General features: G+C 35.6%; 2 protein-coding genes and 1 non-coding gene across 5 annotated transcripts; 1 reads left to right on the top strand and 2 right to left on the bottom strand.

Moving 5' to 3' along the window:
• The first annotated feature begins 13321 nt into the window (after positions 1 to 13321).
• LOC139867037 (squamosa promoter-binding-like protein 6) lies at positions 13322 to 15895 on the top strand. Of its 3 annotated transcripts, XM_071855351.1 has the most exons (7): positions 13322 to 13471; positions 13680 to 13765; positions 13877 to 14446; positions 14563 to 14651; positions 15006 to 15082; positions 15237 to 15357; positions 15436 to 15895. In XM_071855351.1, the coding sequence occupies exons 3-7, from the start codon at positions 13884 to 13886 to the stop codon at positions 15732 to 15734; spliced, it is 1149 nt and encodes a 382-aa protein (XP_071711452.1). In that variant the 5' UTR covers positions 13322 to 13471; positions 13680 to 13765; positions 13877 to 13883; the 3' UTR covers positions 15735 to 15895. The 3 variants fall into 3 exon arrangements, with proteins under 3 accessions (XP_071711452.1, XP_071711453.1, XP_071711454.1); XM_071855352.1 differs by having other exon boundaries at positions 13695 to 14446; XM_071855353.1 differs by lacking the exon at positions 13322 to 13471 and having other exon boundaries at positions 13598 to 13765.
• A 602-nt stretch (positions 15896 to 16497) lies between these two features.
• Positions 16498 to 16569, bottom strand: TRNAD-GUC (transfer RNA aspartic acid (anticodon GUC)). Its single transcript has one exon. It is a non-coding gene; the product is annotated as a tRNA-Asp (tRNA).
• Positions 16570 to 17532: 963 nt separating this feature from the next.
• On the bottom strand, positions 17533 to 20066 carry LOC139865970 (UDP-arabinopyranose mutase 1). The gene is made up of 4 exons (XM_071854090.1): positions 19724 to 20066; positions 19257 to 19507; positions 18991 to 19159; positions 17533 to 18041 (listed from the first exon to the last, which is right to left on the bottom strand). Exons 1-4 carry the CDS (start codon positions 20042 to 20044, stop codon positions 17715 to 17717), a joined length of 1068 nt encoding a protein of 355 aa, XP_071710191.1. The 5' UTR covers positions 20045 to 20066; the 3' UTR covers positions 17533 to 17714.
• Positions 20067 to 20382: the final 316 nt, after the last annotated feature.

Here is a 20382-nt window from a genome sequence, read left to right as displayed (position 1 = left end):
TTGTCGGGGTCGCTACAATTAATGTCAATGTTAAGTGGTGGCGGTAATAAAAATGTATCCCTTAGCTCAAAGGGAGGGGACGTTTACCACCCCGGAATTAGTTGAAATCTTAAGGGGATGAGAGTCGTGTGATAGACTAGTTAAAATCTTTCCACAATTGTGTATATAGCTTCTCGTAGTTGCATTTTGTTTAGAATTGTATGATATTCCTTTCTTAGTTGCATTTTCATATTTTGGTACTCCATGCATATGGGTAAAAGTGTAAAATACCAAAAATAGCTTGTGAATGGGTCAAAATGGACTTTAAATTGGAAAATCTGCAATCAGGTACAAAAGCGGCGCTTTTGTCCTAGGAGCGGCGCTTTTCATCTTCAAAAGCGACGTTTCTGTTTCAAGAGCGGCGCTTTAGCCTGTGTTTTGGGACAAAAAATGGACAGTAGCCAAGAACGGTGCTTTTGTGTTCAAAAGCGGCGCTTTTAGTTCGCCTAGAGTGACACTTTTCTTTCAAAAGCGACGCTTCTGTCTTGCAAGAGTGGAGCTCCTGTGTGAAAAGCGGCGCTTTTTTATCTGGCTACTTAAGAATTCTGCACGAACCAAACATCACTTTTTCACACCCAACTCAATTTTTCTCTCAAAAGTGCGGCGCTCCCTTACCCTAATCGACCCTAATCCACCAAAAAACTTCAAATTTCGTTTAATTTCTTGCAAATCTACAACATCTAACATGGGAAAAGTAAGAATCCATCACTCTAATTCATTATTTAACATGATTCTTATGATTTTCACTATTTTTCTCTTTATGCTTAATTCGTAGATTGTGCTTGATTTATGATGTTAATGGTCGAATTGTTGATGAATCTAGACTACATTGTTGTTTATTAACATGATTTGCATGATTAGTCACAGGGATTTTGACTTTGAAATTCTAGGGTTCATCTAATTTGGGGGTTTTTAATTCTGAGCCAAATTAGAGTGATAATTGATGTTGTTGATGCCTAATTGTTAGTCTACCATTATTATCTTGCTTTGAATCCACTTTCCATGCTTGTTTGATTAGAAATTGAAAATTAGGGTTCATGAGTTTGAGGTTTGACTTGGTTTGACCAATTTGAGTATGTGATTAGTGATAATGTATTTGTTTGCGGTACATCTATGTTATAACATGAAGAATTGCTATGATTTATTGAATACTCTTTGTCTTAGCCGAAATTGGAATGAATTAGACTTTGACTAGGGTTGACTTTTTGCAATTGGTTCATGTTGACCATGTTTGACCTAGTGAGACTTAATGATTGATGATAATGCATGTTTAGCTTGTGATTCTACTTATGATTTAACATTCCAATGCATGAGCTAAATTTTTCAACTTTTTGATGACTTTGAGATTATTCCATAAGGTTCATCCATGTTTGATTTCATGCTTTATAATGATGACCTACACTTGTTTTAGTCATGTATGCTAAATGTTGACATGAGTTGCATGATAAAAGTTGTTGTGAATTGTCGAAATTAACTTGGTTTGATGATTGAAGTTTGTGAACAAATTGTTTATGTGCTAACTTCTACCCCTCCACAATGTTTCTCTCTTGATGTCTTGTTTTGTAGACTAAGGAACCCACAAAGACACATGGTGGCTCAGGAAGTGGATCAAAATGCCAAAAGAGTATAGGAATTAAGGGTAGGTTTAAACGCCCTGCAGAACAACAAGAAGTTGAGGAAGATGAAGTGCCAATGATCCCGAAAGATATCCGGAGACTCTCAACAGACCCGTGGTTACAACAGGTTTTGCTGAACGCACGTTTTAGAGCGGGCCTAGAGCTTAGGCTCAAGGACAAATTCTATCCTGGGAAATACATTGACTGGTCCCTTCTTGATGAAGCCGGTATGACTGATGAGGTTGAAGCCCTTTTTAAGGTTCCATATGGGAATATGCAACTCAACCCTTGGGTTCCAATTTTCAGATTCAATGAGCCTATTTATGTTGTCCCGACCTTAGAGTTCACTTCCACCCTGATTGTCAACTTTAGGGTAGAAACAATTACTGACCAAGAGTACATGACCTTTAACTTGGGTGGGCGACAATGAAAAATGAGTATTCTCCAACTTATCAGGGCCCTAGGGATTTACACTGAATTTAGGAACAACAAAGATGCCCTTTGGGATTATCTCTTGTCTTGCAAAATCCCCATTACCAACCCTCAAGACTTTAACTATCCTACATCTTGGCACGAAATAATCGATGGGATTTTTAGCCCGGGTAATACCGTTGCCAACACCCTTAAGACACATAACCTTCGAATCATAGCCCGATTCATTGCCAATACAGTCAACTACCATTTTCATAGCAATGATAAAATGTCATATTTGGACATTTGGCTCACTGATCGAATCTCAAACAAGGAACATATCCATGTCCCCCATGTCATTGCTGACTATCTTTTTGATAAAACTGGGACAAAAGGAAAGAAAGGCACGGTAGGTGGTGTTTTTGTGACTAGGATAGCGAGGCAGTTGGGAATTGACCTTTCGGGGTACACGGCCAATAAAATGGATAGGTTTGGATATGCTGACTTTAAGGAGGTAAGATTCTCAAGAGGGACATGAACAAAAACATAAGGAGGTGGTTTGATCCAAACAACATCAATGTCGAGGGGGAAAAGAGGAAGAAGAAGAAGAAGAAAGGATGATGCATGGGTATGAAACGGGGAATTTTGGAGCAAGTAGTGGAGCACAAGGTGCGGGAAGTAGTGTCCCGAGCGGTTATGACCAAACTTGGCTTGAAAATCAATTTAATCAAATCAATATTAACCAAGCAAACCAAGCATATGAAGCAAGTTACCACTTCTCGGGCCTACCTGCGGTTTCTCAATGGGAAGTTCATTGTAGCCAGCTACATCAAGCGGACCCAACTTCCCCGAGGCCATTTGCTCCCACCTTTAACCCGTATGACTATAATCAACCAAGAACCTAACCACTAATCGACTACGACCCAAACGAGGCACTTAGGCGAGCTCAAGAATTTGAGTACTTTGCAAGGAGGAGGGAACAACAACGACAACCAAGCGAGCAAAGTGAATTGGATAGGCCACCGAATTATGATGACTACCCGAATCAGGACCAATCCAAAAGCTCCTACCAAGGAGGGTATAGTTGGTGGTAATTTTTATTATTGTGCTCTCGTTCCTCTTGTGTGTGGTCTAGTTAAGATTTATGGTTGGTTAACTTGTGAAACTTTTATTTGAACAAGTGGCGTGAAATAACTAAGGGCAGATGGTTTAGGAGAATTTGAACAATTTGGTAATTTGTGTGTGTGTTTAAAACAATTTGTTTATGTTTAAATTTCGGTGATGATGGGAAGTATTTGAATCCGGAGGGTATGTGATTCCCGGATGAAATAATGAATTTGAATTATGGTTTGAAGTAATCCAACACTAGTAGAATCGTAATGTTTATTATTGTGTTTATCTTGCATGTGTTGTTGATGATTATGATGGTTAGTTTATTGGTTGTGAATTTGTGGATGATCATTACAATCTTGTGCTTGTTTGTTTAGCATAGAGATTATTATTATTTGTTTGTGATCATGTTAGTTGGATTATTTGGTGGAGTTCGTCATTAAATTTATGATTGTTTTGATTACTTTTGTGATGACGTGGAAACCCTTTGATCTTATTGTGGGTGCTCAAACTCTCCTGAGTATTGTCCCATACATTTTGTACCTTGTGAGCATACTTCAAATTGTAGGGAATGCCATATGCTTTTGGCTCCTTCTTTTGGCTCAACAAGTGGTACAACAACATGTAAGCGACTATGGTGACTAAGTATTATCTGAAGGGTGACAACAAAGATCAATTGATCTATTCCGATTTTTATTACCTCTTCTCTCTTCTATTCTATTTCTAAAATATCCCTCATTTTTTGTTTAATACAATGAGGGCATTGCATCAAACTAAATGTAGGGGGAGAGTAAAATTCGGGTCATTTTGAACTTTTTCGGGTTAAACTTGTCACATATACTCTATAAAGATAAAAACTTATATTGTTGAACAATTTTTAGAACAAGTTTTTAACCATTACACTAAATCATATCATAAACATTAAAATGGTTAAAACTTGTAAAATTTTCAAACTTTTTGGGAAAAGTAAAGTCTTTTCCTTGTTTTCAAAACCTAAGGAAGTAAAGTCTTCCTTTTGTCTCACTCTTGTATTCCACCAAGTGAAAGTAAAGTCTTTCACTTTTCTTATGATTTTGAGCGGAAATGATAAAATTTTGAGAAAAAACAAATTTATGCGTAAAAGTTAAAGTCTTTCATGCATGTGCACCAAAACCAAGTGTTTAAAGCTCTATGCTTTAACACTTTTGGATGAATCGAGTCCATCCATTGTAGGGAGTCAAGTCTCTCGAATTTCGTACTACTTGGTGTGGGACACTTCCTAATCCACACCATTTCATATTGACATTGGTTGTCTCATCATTTCACGATGTTTCAACCGATGTATCATACTGTGGGAAGAGGAGCCACCGAGCTTCAACGTATGCTATCTTCTTGATGAAGAGCAATGACTTCGTGCTAGTGTTGCTAGACAACACAATCCATAGCCAAAAGCTATGGCACCCCGTTGATCTTTCAACTAACGGAAAGGTAATAGCTACTTCCTACCTTTTCTTAAAATAAGCATAAAAGCTTGTTATGTGGAAAGTAGAAGAGTGAATAAAAGCTTCGAGCTTTGACACTCCCGGGAGAGTCAAGTCCTCCCATTGTCTCATTTTGGAAGTCAAGTCTTCCAACTTGGAAGTAAAGTCTTCCAAGTCATATGTGTTCCAAGCTTGGGAGTAAAGTCTCTCAAGTTAAACTTTATCATTTGAAAGGAAGTTAAAGTCTTCCTAGTGCTTCAAAAATTTGGAATTAACGGACTCTCTTATTTAGCCACGTGGGGCCCTAATTCTACAAACCTCCGTCAATGCTTTCACCCTACTATGAGAGAAGCCATAGAGTTGTGATAGAAAGCTTGATGAGTGCCGGTTGGCCCGAGCCCGGGTTGACCAATAAAGGTGGGGTACCCAGTCCCTTACCTTTGGCACACCCACCTTAACCCTATATTTGGAATTGGCGATTATCATACTTGGAATTGACGAAAAATAGGTATTTTGGGGACATGGATGTGGAAGAGGGATAGCCATTGCGGCTTGATGAGGTGAGCATTCTTTTTGGAAACATATTATTTGCACGATGTATTATTTCATGATTGGTGATGATGTGTACGGTTTTCATGGCCCTTATTCATTTTGGGTGCATCTTACATTTTTAAGTACACTTTGAGTTTGTTTGAGTAGGCTTATATTTGGTATGATTGATTAGTTTGATGAATTTATGGCTATCCCGTGAATCCTACATTTTTGGTCAAGGTCAAGGAGGTCGAGTTCGAGTTTGTATAGATTTGATGTTTTGTGATTGGTGTTTGATGACCTTCTCGTAGATGAAGTTGACTTTGACCGAGAGCATAATTGGTTCGGGTAGACATATGCTTAAATTATGTTTATGTTAGCATTTGAGGATTGAAGATTTGAAGCTTGCTTTGAGCTTGAGCTAGTGAAGAGATTATTTAAGTTTGTTTGAAGTTTGTGGCTATAGAAGAAGAGGGAGTTTATGCTTGGTCATAGCAAATGCAAGTTTTTGGAGAACATCCTTGCCATCAAGTGCCTATTCATGGGAGGTATTGACTTATGCCTAAACTTTTTGCGCTTTGGCATTGTTCACTTATTCTTTCTCCATCTCCAAAGCTTGTTTTGTCGATTGTTTGCTTGAGGACAAGCAAAGATTCAAATGTAGGGGGTTTGATATTGCTCCATTTATATATGTTTACTTCACGATATCTACCTCACTTTGTTCGGTTTTTGACTCTCTCGGGACCTATTTTGTGTGCTATTGAGTTAATTGGTAAATTGAGGGTTAAGGAGTTGATTTGGTGTAAAATTGACCAAATCTTGGGCAAAATTGGCTAAGAAAATGACAAGTGCGGGAAACAGCTCAAAAAGCGCCGCTCTTGTAAAGGAGCGCTGCTCCTGAAGGCCCAAAAGCGCCGCTCCAGAAGGAAAAGCGGCATTCTTATGCACGATTTGTTTCCATTTTTTATCAGCGAGCAGAAGCGCCGTTCTACATTGTCAAAAGCGTCGCTCCTTCCAAGCCAAAAGCGACGCACCAAAGTCAAAAGCGCCGCTCCTGTTTTAAGCCAAGAGCGCCGCTCCTGAAGGAAAAGCGGCGCTCCTGACGCTATTTCAGCCCAGATTTTTAGCACTATAAAAGGAACGAGATTAAGTCATTTTTCATATGCATCTTGATAGAGCAGCTTCTTAGGGTCCGAATTTCACTCACAAAACCCTAATTTCATCATCCATTGGAGATTAAGGGAGGATTCAAGGAAGTTTGCTCAAGATTCATCTTTGTTTAGCTTAGATCTTCATCTTGATTACATTTTGAGTTGTAATCTTTACTTTACTTTACATATTTTGAATTGATTACTTGTAATAGCTTGAAGATGATGATTGTTTATGTTTCTTTGATTATTATTAGTTTGATCTTAGCCATGATTGGCTAAATCCTTTGTGTTTGCTTATCTATGAATCTCTAATGCTAGTGTTTGCCCCAAATCAATTAAATATTGTTGTTTGAATGAATTACATAATCATGTGTTGTTGAGTTAGCTAAAGATCCATTGCTATGAGTTTGTTTTAGGCTTGACTTAGATTACATATGTTGAGTAGCTCTCTTAGTGATTTGAGAAGTGAATCAATGTGTGCTTCAACACCTTAGGTGATCTAGACAACTAGCTATGGAATTGCAAGTGATTGTGTTCTTAATCTAGGTTGGTTTTCAATTGGCCTTTAGTCAACATAGTAGTGCCGATTATCTTAAGTGATTTCGATAGTTGGGGGTTTTAAGTGATTTTAACTCAAGCTCAATCTTAATGACCAAATCATGCTTAACTCGATCTTAGGATACAATGCTTATGTGAATTCGCGGAGTGTCATTTGATTTGAGGTTTAGAAGTGATTCTAAAAATTTACTAGTTCAACAACTTATGAGATAACAAAATAGGCAAAACGGGGCAAGCCAAGCATAGAGATGATTAGATAAGTGAACATTTCTTAGTTAATTTGATTTAAGTTTTGATACTTTGCCACTTGTTTCTTGCTACTAGTTTACTTGTTAGTTTAAGTTTGTTTAATTGAACACGTTTTAGTTGTTAGTAATGTCAATCGAAACCCCCCAGTCAAACAAACTCTAGGACAATTGATAGTTTCAAACACTTGACTATGACCACTTCCTTGGGACGAACTTGATAAGAATACTTGCATTAAAGTACTATAATAACCGGGTTCTAAGTACTTGTTAGTTGTGTGTGCTTAATTGTTAGTGTTTGAATCATATATAAATTTAGAGGGTAAAAGTTATGCATATCATCACATCATCAGCGAGCAATTCTCATATTTGAATTTCTTTAAGATTTTTGCAACATAGTGAAATTGTGTGATTGTGATACCTTTTTCATCATGTTTAATCCTTATGTCAAGGATCACCTCCGCCACCCCATGTCCTTCATTGAGAGCTTTGATAACAAAAATTCCTTTGTTTTATCCACCTGATCTTGGTCAGTGCCAAAGATCAATATGTCATCAACATACAAGCAAATGATCAATCATTTTCTCTTTTGATCAAAATTTCTATACACACACTTATCCGATTTATTCAACATAAAGCCATGAGACAATACCACATCATCAAACTTTTATTGCCATTATTTAGGTGCTTGTTAATACCATACATGACTTAATCAATTTTCACACCTTTGTCTCTTACCCAGGCATTACAAATCCTTCTGGTTGTTTCATATATATCTCATCCTCCAAATCACCATTAAGAAAGGTTGTTTTAACATCCATTTGGTAGATCACTAGATTATGAGTTGATGCAAGTGCAATCAAATATCTAATAGTGGTAATACGAGCAACCGACACATAAGTATCAAAATAGTCTATCCTTTCCTTTTGTCTAAAGCCTTGGATGACCAATCGAGCTTTAAACTTATCAATCGTCCCATCAACCTTCATCTCTGTTTAAAGATTCACTTATTTTCTAATGGTTTACAACCTGGTGGCAAGTCAACTAAGACCCAAGTGTTATTTTCCATAATATAATCCATCTCATTACGGATAACTTCTTTTCAAAAAGCAACATCACGAGATCCCATAGCTTCATCATAGGTTCTAGGATCTTCCTCTATATTATGACAATAGTAGAGTTGAGATTGAACAGAGTCTCTCGATCCTTCAACTAGATATAGTTGAAAATCATAACCATAAGACTTAGGAGTTCTAGTTCTACTCACTCTACAAGGTTTGAGTGTCTCATTAGAAATTTCTTCCAATTGAGCTCCTTAGGAGGGTTCATTTATAATAGGCACCATATCCTTTGGTCTACGTATTGATGTAAACCTCGATTCATCATCTCTTGACTCTATGACGTTGTTAACCGAAACCAAGTCATTAGGTTCAATGACATAGAACCTATAAGCCTTGGAATGCTCAACATATCCAATGAAGATGCAATCAATACCTTTCTCACCCAATGTTTTCCTTTTGGGTTTCGGTACTCTCACAACCGCACGACATCCCCAAACACGCAAATAATACAAGTTGATTCGTCTTTTATACCAAAGTTCATAAGGTATGGTCTTTCCCCTTTTGTTGGAAATCCTATTCAAAATGTAACAAGCCGTTAACATGGCTTCACCCCAAAACCTTTCACTCAAACCCGAATAGGACATCATGGAATTAACCATTTCTTTAAGAGACATATTCTTCCTTTTGGCTACACCATTTTGTTGTGGTGTATAAGGAGTCGTGGTTTGGTGAATTATGCATATGGATTGAAAATAAATCGGGTCATAGTATTCATCACCTCTATCGGTACGCAACGTCTTAATTTAACAATGTTGTTGTAATTCTACTTTAGTTTTATAGATCTTAATCTCGTCTAATGCTTCATCTTTAGCATGCAAAAGATATACATAGCATTACATAGACGTATCATCTATAAATGTGATCATATAATTCTTGTTACCCATGGAAGGGGTAGCATGAAAGTCACAAAGATCACTATGAATTAATTGTAAAGGTAAATATTTTATGTTTATCTCTTTGAAAGGTTGTCTAATAATTTTAGTCAACATATAAGTATTGCATTTTTCCAAATTCAAATCAAAACTAGGGATCAAAGCTTCTTTGGACATTTCATGTAATCTTTTATAATGTACATGTCCTAAACATGCATGCCATAAACAGGATTCTTTAGAACTAAAATTAATCATACAAACAGAATTTATGGCATTAGGAACATTCTTGAAATTTAGCATAAACTTGTCATTGTTGTAATAACCAAAGCCTATAAACACACCACCTTTTGACAAGATATACTTGTTCGATTCAAACACTTGTTTGTACACTTGTTTGTAACCACATTTATTCAACATGGGATTAGAAATTAAATTCTTTCTTGAGTTTGGTACATACAATAGTAATACATTATTAACAGTAATTGTTTTTCGGAACTAAATTCCGATACAACACAACCACGACCTAGAACATTTGCTATAGATTCGTTGCCCATATAAAGCACATCATTGTCCAGTACAAGAGTCTTGAACCAACAACGATCCTTGCAAGCATGGCAAGTGGCACCCGACTCAATCCACCAACCAATATTATCATCCTTCACTAAAAATGCCTCAAAAATATGTGATACATAATTCTTAACATGATTAATCAAGTCAATAAATTGACCTTGGTTTGGATCCGGATCCTTAGATCCTTGTCACGCACCTGAAGTGCTTCTTCATCAATATTCTTCACACGACAATCCTTAATGACCAGATTTACCGCACCTCCAACAAGTCCTTTTGTCCTTATTGGTGGAACTAGACTTGTTGCCATCAAACTTCCTTTTCTTACCATTTGATTTCTTGTTGATGTTGTTTTTGTTCCCATGGTTATTATCTTCTATCAAATTGATAGAAGATGATACCGATTCCTTACCCTTTCCTTTTCCACCCTCTTACACCTGTATTGATTCCTCAATACGCAAGTGGCTACCCAACTCGGTCAAATTCATTTTTTATTTTTTGTATTTCAAGGTGTGTTTAAACTCTTTCTATGATGGATGCAATTTATCAATTCTGCATGACACTGAAATGAATTCATCCATTTTCAAGTCATGTTGAGTAAATTGTCCTAAAATCCTAAGGATTTCATAGAATTGCTTCATAACCAGCCTTGTATCAACCATTTTGTAATTGTTAAAATTACTAGCCAAGAACTTCTTACTAGAAGCATCTTCGTCCATGTACTTGGCCTCCAACAAATCCCATAATTCCTTAGCCGACCCAACAGATTGATAAACATCAAATAAGATTTCAGACATACCATTCAAGATGTGACCACGACATATGAAATCATCATTGTCCTACTTGTTTCTCTTCCGGGTTTGTTCCAAGGTTTCATTCTCCATTTCTTCGGGCATAGGGGTTGATAGAACATACACCGCCTTCATAGTTGTCATTAAAAACTTCAACATTTTATGCCATCTTCTAAAGTCCACTCCTTCAAACTTCTCAAGCTTTGCAAACTTGGAAGTCATTTCCTTCACCGATTCACTGGCCATAATTCTTAGATATACTTGATTAGAATGTTATATAAATGGGTTTGTGGCAGAGAATATGATAGTTGGATTGATGCTTGAATCATGTAATCACTTTCCTAATCAAGTGTTTCGAACCAATTAACCACGGGTTGCACGAAATCAAGATTGGGATAAGACAAGAAATGAATAATTGTCTTGGCTAAAAGATGATTATCCTACATAATTGTAGAGAGTAAATCTGGATGTTTGAATGTTGAAAGTAGGTTTAGAATGTCAAAATTATGGAACCTGTCTTCATTGAATGAAGTCTTATACTTATAATGGGTTAATAGGTGCAATGAAGTGTTGTAACCTTTGATAAATGGTCATAGCTAAATGACACATCTCTTGGCAATGGACATGATTGAAAGGGTGCATGTATACCCTAACCCTAATATACCACTTAAACATGTCTCAAAACGTCCATGCAAACAAGGAAATCATTTGTTAAACGTTGCAAAACGTTTATGAAAAGTTTCAACTTTTCTACAGAATCTGCAAAGAGGTGCGACACACCAATTCAGAGGTGCGGTGCACCTATGCATATTTGAGCACATAATGCGACACATCAAATCATGGTGCGGTGCATCTGAAAGTTTGTGATGAAAAAATGGTCCCGTTACACCATCTGGTGCGACGCATCAAAAAGCAGATGAGGCGCAGTACCTTCCTGGACAGCCAACTTTTGTTTGTTTGATGACAAACTAATTCCCAACTCAAGTCATACATTTAACTCTTTGACGGACGTGTATTCCACACTCTTCAAATTCGTTCTAGAGCGTTAAAGATAGCTTCCATTTTCAACTTGGCAAATCCCTTCCATTTTCAACTTGGCAAATCCAACACACTAAAACGAGTTGTCGGATCACACTAAAATCACCAATACGTGTTGTCTAAGGATAGAGCAGTATTTTGGTAAGCAACTTTTGCCTACAATATCAATGATCTCCAACGGCAAAGAAAAGAGTGCTTTTGAATTAGTTTTCGGTTTTAAATAGTTGTGATTTTTAGCGATGATTTGAGGCTTTTAGCTACGGTTCAATGGCTTTTAGCGACGATCGGTGAGCTGTTATCTCTATAATAGTTACCGTGTTTAGTGAAAGTTGTTAAATTGTTACCGCTAATAGCTCAACCCGTTTGTAGGATTAGTGCTATTTAGGGTTTTTGGCTCTACCTCCTTGATACTATATGTCGAATAGATAATTATATTACTGATAGGTATTTATAAATTATATTCATATATATGTATATATAAAAATCCCCCCCCCCCCCCCCCCCCCCCTCCCCCCCCAAAAAAAACAAAAAAAAAAAAAAAAAAAAAAAAAAAAAACCAAAACCATACAACAAGCCAGGCTGTACATAAACTTTAATCTATCTATATCTATAGTCTAATAAAATAAACCACAAATAATAAAGTTACTACTTTAGTAATTCTATAAAAACCAAATGACACAAAACTATAACATAATCTGAATGGCTTGATCACTGGTTAATGTGGATTAATCTTGTTTTAGTTACATAAAACTATGTGGAATATAAGGCCTAATCTATGTTCAATGTAAATTAAATCGTGTTTAGTTAATGATATATAGTAATATAGTATAAGTATATATACTATATACTATCCTTTATTGGAGCAAGGATACTTTATATGAATAAACCTTGAAAAAAGGTTCAATATTGATAAGGAATAAAGGTGAAGTCACAATGGATATATCCTTTTACTAGTGTGATTTATCATGTCCACTCATTTCACATGTTGCTCCCTCACCACACACAAATGCACCTATCTTCATCATACAATTGTGAGGAGGATATTGCTTCCTGCACCTTTAAATACTGATATAACAGTACTTTTACTAATTACTACGGAGTAATAATAAGATTTTGCATTTGCATACCCATACACAAGGTTTAACTTCTAGACTAGTAAAAACCTAAAGAAATACAACCTTACTGCATATCCCGAAAACTAAGTAGATTTTATTAGTAATTTTATTTATAAGTTTCGTAATCCTCTTACACTACCGTTATTTACTTTGTGGCATGTTCTCGAAGAGTAAGTACTTCACATGAAGTTCTACTTGATACATATATAACAACAATACTCAATCTCACATAAATACTCAATCTTACATATGCAACGTATGGTGTGTGAAGTAAGTTTGTGATGTATACAAACAACCACTTTGATGTTTGATAGAGACCATCCTTAAAAATCAATCAAGTTTCTGAAGATGAACATGACAAAGTTAAGAGAATGATTTGTGCTTCAAATGACACGAGTTATTTTGGATAATATAGATACAATGTCTTAAATCAAATAAATTGATGGGAACTTTGTCTTGTCTTCATAAATACATATACCATTACATATATATGATACAATGTTGTACTATTCATATCATTTTTCATTCATTCATTATAAAATAAATTCAAAAGTGTTTTAAAAAGACTTGGTTTCTTTTGTAGTTTTGTTAACCACACAAGTCACAACAACCCCCAAGATGGGTTCAACCTTAAAGTCTTCTTTTCATGGTCACTATGGACCACTGTCTCCTTCGCCAACTTGCTTTGGTGCTAATTTTCCTTCCTATTTTACGTTCTGTTTCCATTGTTGAGGCATCCATCTATATTCAACTTCACCTTATCTAGTCAATCATTGCTTCTTGATCAAAATAATCTCATAAAGCTTGCATTTTTACACTTCTTGATCTTCAGTCTACTGAACTTGAGTTAGTTTTCATCCAATTTTACTTGGGTATTTGAAATTTTTAAGGATTAAAATCTTTGTTCATGTTTCTTGATTGAAATTTCTTCAAAGAGACTGTATTTTGACTGTTCTTGATCTTAATTCTACTTGTGTTTTATTCAATTCTACAGGGATATTTTTCTAGTAACAGAGTCTTATCTAATGTTTTGTATTACAATTTATTCATAAAGGTTGTATTTTTACAGTTCGTGATCTTATTTCTGCTGAAACTGAGTTGGGTTTTACTCTATTTTACATGGGTATCTAAGCTTTTCAGGTAATAGTTTTGTTTAGTGTCTTTTGATACATTTGCTCATTAAAGGGTTAATTTTCTACAGTTCTTGATCTTGATAATACAAAGAATAGAGTGCTATTTTATAATTTACAGGTTTGGGATGGAATCTTGGAAATTTGATTCTATTTCAGCTGCTGATGAAATTGATAGGAGTAACATGGGGCCAATGAATTATGAAAACAATATGATTTTTGTGTCCCAAAATGCAATGAACAGTGAAAATCAAAGATTTGATGAAATGTGTTTTCCTCAAGTTATTGGCAGTTCTTTGTTCAATCCAATTGTGGGTGCCACTAACAATACATATTCTCAAGATCATGAACCAAGTTCTAAGCTTTCGGATTCCGTTGTAGATTCAACAGATTGTAGAGAATCTGGCCTCTTTGATCTTAAATTGAATAGAAATGTTGGTCAAGAGAATCCTCAAATTTTCGGTTCTTCCAAAATTACAAATAACTTAAATTCTTCTAAAGTTTCCATTAAAAACACACGAAACGCATGTTTCGGTTCTCAATTACCATTTTGCCAAGTTCATGGTTGTAACAAGAGCCTTGCTTCTTGTAAAGAGTACCATAAGAGGCATAAAGTTTGTGAATTGCACTCAAAGACTGCTAAAGTCATTGTGAAAGGGGTTGTACAAAGGTTTTGCCAACAATGTAGCAGGTTATTTTTCATACTTATATACCAAGTCCCAAGCTTTTATAATTTTTATAACTTGAATTGAATATTTGAATATCATTTCTGGTGACTAAAGTTTATCTTTTGAGTCTTTGTCTTAGGTTTCATTTATTAAGTGAATTCGATGATGGCAAAAGGAGCTGTCGTAAGCGGCTCGCAGACCATAACGAGCGTAGAAGGAAACCTCATGGTAACACTTACTTAGCAAATTCTTATGCAAAAGCTTTTGATTAACTTCATTAAATTGTGTCCCTCTAAAATTGCTAATCATCAACATGAAATCTTGTTTTAAGACACATACATAAAGAAATAGAATGATGTGTATGTTCATGATTTAGCATTTTATAAAGCTGTATAAAATCCGGGCATGTTGCAAAGCAGGTTGTCACATCGAGATATTCGCAAAACACAATTCAGAAACTTGGGCCCGAAAGAGAAAAATAAAAAAGTTGCATAAAATCATGTTTAAACTACTATCTATAACATTCTTGTTCATTTTTTTTCAATCAAACATTAATATCTACATGTCTTTGAGATCAAACAGGCTGTAAGTTTAAAGGTTCAACAAGAGCAAAGGCCACATCATCCTCTAATTGGCATATAAAACTTGATGATGAAATGCCAATGGGGCTTTGCCTCATTGGTCACCATGTTAACATGGTGTTCGAGGAGACCAGGGTTCGAGTCTCGGGGGGGGGGGGGATTTTCGTGAATTAACTTCGTGAGCTAACCACTAACATTGCCTTTCAAAAAAAAAAAACTTGATGATGAAATGGCAAACGAACTTCGATCCATGAGTTCCATAACCGACGCTCAATTGCATTCTTGTCAGCAGTATCCTTCTCATCATGGATCAAATTCTTTTTCCTATCCAAATTTCAACAAATATCAAACAAGTGAGTTACTAATAATAAATTCATAATTTTCTTACACTTTCGGTTCAAGTTTGAACTAATTATTTAGTTTACTTTTAGGCGGCACAAACAATTTCATTACCATGGATCCTACACCTGCTCGCTCTCTTCTGTCATCGCAATCACAGGGTGCTTCTTCGTGTCAATCATCACGAAACCCTGCAATGATACCATTGAGCCATAATGTTAAAAATAACATGAACCTAATGGTTGGTTGTGAGTCCATGAACCCTTCGACTCGGGTCTGGTCTGGAAATGGGTCAACCATTGACTTGCTGCAGCTATCGTCTGAGCTTGAAAGAGTTGAGCATCAAAAAGAAGTCGTTCGTAGCAAGTGTACTGAATGGTGTTCATGTTAGACCAATTAAGTATTGTATAATCTAGGCTTCAATTTCACCACTTCTGTTATTGTTAGTTGTGGAATAAAGATAAAGAATAAAGATTAAAGATAAAGATAAAGATGCAAACTAATTTCTTGGAATCACATCTTCATCTTTTTGTCTTTTAATCCTTGAAATGCAGGCTGTATACATTATAGTATGAAAAATGATGGAATATATATTATTTTGTTGTATATTGCATGTGTATGTTTTATATATAGAAATTTAGAATACATGTACTGTAGTAATTAGAGTATAATCAGTGATGTTCTAAAACACTTCTACAATAATTTTATATTTGTATGTAAGACCCTGGTCTTTCAATGTAGAGGTCAAATGTTCGATTCCATAGAGTTACAAAGTTATTCTTTCTCATGACCATGAAGTTTCGCCTGCAATGACTCCGGATTACTCGCATAGCGGGTAGTCGCCATGGGATTAGTCAGTTAAAAAAGAAAAAGTTGGGATAAGCAGGTTTAAAAAATGTATGTAATCCAATATGTGAATAGCTAATATAGTCTCCAACGTAATGAAGTATCAATGTAACAATATTGTAATTTGTAACAATGCTTTTGGTTTACAACAATAACAAAAGCTAATATAACATCTCCAGTTTATATTAACATGAAGTTACTTGTAAACACTAAAATAAAAAACAAATGTTACCACCGTTGACAGGGATCCAATCCGGGGTTACAACTATACTACAAGTCTACAACTACCATTTTTGCCCAAAAAAATACGCCGCTGCCGGGGATCGAACCCGGGTCACCCGCGTGACAGGCGGGAATACTTACCACTATACTACAACGACCGTTATGCTACTGCATTTATTTTAATACTTATATTATTAATTTTATAAATAATCAAAGAAAAATAAAAAATAACGATCTGTAAGGGATCGAACCCGAGAAACACGGGTAACAGGCAGAAAACTATACAACAACAAGAGTTTCTACCGGTCCATTAATTCTACCACTATTTTCTACTAATATACATTAAAATTAAATTTATAATTATAATGTATACTAAAAATTAATTTAATAATATTCAGAAATGGGTTATGGGTGGCATGTCGGCATTATGTGAATCAAATGATGAAAACAACTGCCATTACAAACAAAAATTGCAAGGCTGTATCCTTCAAATCAAAATTCGTCGGTCAATCCTAAGTTTTGTATTCTACTACACTCACGTGTCATCATAAAGATACTTCAAACAACATTTCTTAAATTTTAGCATTAGGATATATATAGTTAGCATATTCTCCTTCCATTCCATATACCGTTAGAACCTCAAAAAATAATAACTTTATATGTCCTTATCTTGTAATAAGAGATTATAGTTATAATGGTGATACTAACAACCTTTATTTGTCTCAACTTGTTTGAGGTATTGAGTTTGATGATGATACTAGTATGATCAAGTCGATATCTATTTATGCGATTTTTTAGAACCAGATGCTAATCTTAGAACCGAATGCTGATCGGAGACAGTTTCTTGAAATCTTTCTAAATTCGAAAGTAGATTAATCATAATAACTTATCTACGTAGATTCATTACTTAAAATCCACACAAAAAAAGCCACTTTTAAAAGGGGAACAAATCTCCCAATCTAATGATAAATTAACTGGGGACTAGGCTAAAAAGTTTAAACAGATTTTCCAAAGGGTCCATACTCCAGACAGCAAAGATTGCACCATGAGCATCACCCTTTTAATGGTTACTTGGCATAAATAAAACAAACCACATGATCACAATTCAAAAGCAAAACATATGATTAAAAGTATATTTTATCACCCATACTGCAAAAATTTTAATACTTAAATACTTCATAAAATTATCTCGAACACAAAGATATAGTAAAAAATTCAGTCACATTGACTCGTGGACCTAAATAAATCTCTTCGCGTAAGCGAAAAAATGAGTACTAATCAACTATCGATAAATCCCGACACTTCACTTGCCGTTTACTACAACTTTGGCAGATGGATTGAGCTCATCCCAGGCTTCGATCCAAGTGATCATAGCGTCTGCAAGCTTGTTGAAGTAGTCATCAACCTTTCCAAGTTTAGCCTTGACTTGTTTCGCTAGTTCCATGTAGCAACTTTGGACCGTAGTGCACTCTTTTGGCAACGTAGCCGCTTGGAAAAATGGGATCAACTCCTCTTGCCAATAAATACCTTTGTATTCCTTCTTCAAGTTGACGAACGGATTGCTAGCTTTACTATGCCAAATGTACGGCAGCCCAGTTTTCACACCCCAACCCATATGATCACAAATCACCTAAATCACAAAAACAATGTTAGATGGTTGAAGTCTTGCATTAGGTCAATCTTTACACCAACTTTTAGGGTATGTTCGTCAAAACTAACTTGTAGCTGATAGTTGTAGCTTTTAGCTGATATAGCTTAGACTATTTGTAGTGGTTGGGGGGCGTGGGTTAGAGGCGTGGGTTGCTTTTTATACCTTTTTGATGACTAGGACGTGTGGGTTGTTTTTGTGTAGTAGTGGTGGTGTGGAGTTTTGGTGTGAGTTAGAAGTATTGTGATGATGTGTTAAAATATAATTGGGTTAAATATTAAAAAAGGGGTAAAAATAAGATTTTTAAAATAATAAAAATCAATAAAATGGCAACCCACTCCGTTGCCATACCCGTTGGAAAGCAAGGAACGCCCCACAATGCCCCCAACAATGCCTTGATACACCACAAGTTGGCGTTGCTTGGATGCCACATAGGCAACCCACGCCCCTTTTACAAACCGATACAACAAGTCTTATAGAAGGTAGCTATTGGTTTTTTATATGCATTTAAGTATTTGGCAGAGTATTTGCAAAACTAGTAAAATGGCATATAGCTTTTGGCAAAACTAGCTAGTAGCTTGTAGCTTGTAGCGGTTAGCTTTTATATGTATTTAAGTGTTTGGCAGAGTATTTGCAACGGTTAAAATAAAGAGTAGAATGACATAAAGCTAGGAGCTTTTTCTCGAACGCTAGTTCTATTAACTTTTAGTTCTATTAACTTTTAGTTCTATTAACTTTTTCTCAAAAGCTAGCTCTATTAACCTTTTAGTTTCTTCCTTTCATATAAAAGTTTTAAGCTCTTAATCAAACGAAGTTTTTAATTAAATATGAACTTTTTTATAAAAGCTAGAAGCTAAAATCTCCAAAAAGTTTTCAACCAAACATGCCCTTAGGTCCATATGCCAGATTTCGAATTAGAATGGAGGTTTACCTTCATGCACCAGCCAGCCCACATGTCGTCATAACGACCAATTGGCTGACCATCACCCATAAGACCAAAGTACATTGCAGGTCCGATGAGCTCACGGTCAAAAGCAAGGTTCATTCCACACATAGGAAAAAGAGTTCCCTTTGGAATTGTCAAAACTGCATCTACAAATCTGATAACAGACAATAACAAAATTACTAAAAACCAATCCAGATCTGAAATTTTGAACAATATGAGCTATATAACTGAATCAAGATCGGTTTCGTTACCGAGTGTTTCGTTCGCGAGGCTTGACAAGCTGAGTGGGAGCATCATAATCAGGAATGTTAAGCCAAAGTCCATGAGAAACTGCAGTTGGGACCCCTTCACGAAGACTGAACGGGTACCCACGTACGAAATCAGCACCTTCCCTGTACGGATCGTACAGGGTGTTGAAGAAAAATGGAGTTGATGGGCTCAACAAATTCTTAATATGTTGCTCAAGTGCATTGATATCATTGCCAGCTGGATCTTTAGCAACCTTTTAAATCAAAATTAACATCACTAATGTTACAGACATTTTATCGAACACTTGGTGTGCATGATCTATCAACAATTCAAAAACTAAATCACCAGATCCAGATCAAAATCACAATCAGACCTAGTCAAAACCCCAGATCGGTATTTATATTTATCATAATTAAACCGTCAACAATAATTATAAAAATAAGAACTTTAATGAAAAACAAGAACTTACAAAGCAATCATCATCAATGGTGAAGATGTATTTCTTCTTAGAAACCATGTAACCGAAACACCGACAAGCAGAATCCTTAAACGAGATACACGAAGCTTTAGGACCGAGGATTCTGTTAATATCGTTACGGTTATAAAGCTCGTAATCGAAACCTTGTGGGACTTTAATGACTTTTGAAGGATCACCATCTTGTACGATGATTAGATGATATTTTTCGAAGAATGGTCGCCACATCTCGAGGAAATCGAGGTTTCTGATTGTGGGAATAACGATATCTAGTTCATCTTTCAAAATTGGTGTTGATGATACAGAGGAAGACATTGTTGTTACAAAGATGATAATAATTGAGTAGGTTTTGTTCGAGTAAAAGCAGGGGATTGTGGGTGGTATAAATATAAGAATTTGGATGAAAATAAGATAAAGTTTAAGGGGTGAGTGGGTTGAAAATTAAAGTTAAGGTACTTGTTTTCATAATTGTTGAATTGTATAATACGGAGTATAAGAAAACGTTTTGTTTAGACTTTTAGTCCAAACAGGTTTGAAAAGTAGAGAGTATATTTATTTGATTATTGAGCCTATATTTTGTTAATTAAAATACATAATAATACAATTTTATTCAAATTTATTCACATAATTTTTTTGGAATGCTCAGATTATAT

Source organism: Rutidosis leptorrhynchoides, chromosome 9, assembly GCF_046630445.1.
Source record: "Rutidosis leptorrhynchoides isolate AG116_Rl617_1_P2 chromosome 9, CSIRO_AGI_Rlap_v1, whole genome shotgun sequence".
Taxonomy (NCBI): domain Eukaryota; kingdom Viridiplantae; phylum Streptophyta; class Magnoliopsida; order Asterales; family Asteraceae; genus Rutidosis; species Rutidosis leptorrhynchoides.
The sequence above is the reverse complement of the archived record's forward strand: the minus strand, read 5'-3'. Positions and strand labels throughout refer to the sequence as shown.

Excerpts from the sequence above, each read along its gene's own strand:
- LOC139867037 (XM_071855352.1), top strand. The coding sequence starts at position 13,884 with ATGGAATCTTGGAAATTTGATTCTATTTCAGCTGCTGATGAAATTGAT. Across the intron at positions 14,652-15,005 it reads GCGTAGAAGGAAACCTCATG|GCTGTAAGTTTAAAGGTTCA; the intron begins GTAACACTTACT and ends GAGATCAAACAG. Across the intron at positions 15,083-15,236 it reads TAAAACTTGATGATGAAATG|GCAAACGAACTTCGATCCAT; the intron begins CCAATGGGGCTT and ends GATGATGAAATG.
- LOC139865970 (XM_071854090.1), bottom strand. The coding sequence starts at position 20,044 with ATGTCTTCCTCTGTATCATCAACACCAATTTTGAAAGATGAACTAGAT. Across the intron at positions 19,508-19,723 it reads CCATTGATGATGATTGCTTT|GTTGCTAAAGATCCAGCTGG; the intron begins GTAAGTTCTTGT and ends TTGATTTAAAAG. Across the intron at positions 19,160-19,256 it reads CCTCGCGAACGAAACACTCG|ATTTGTAGATGCAGTTTTGA; the intron begins GTAACGAAACCG and ends GTCTGTTATCAG.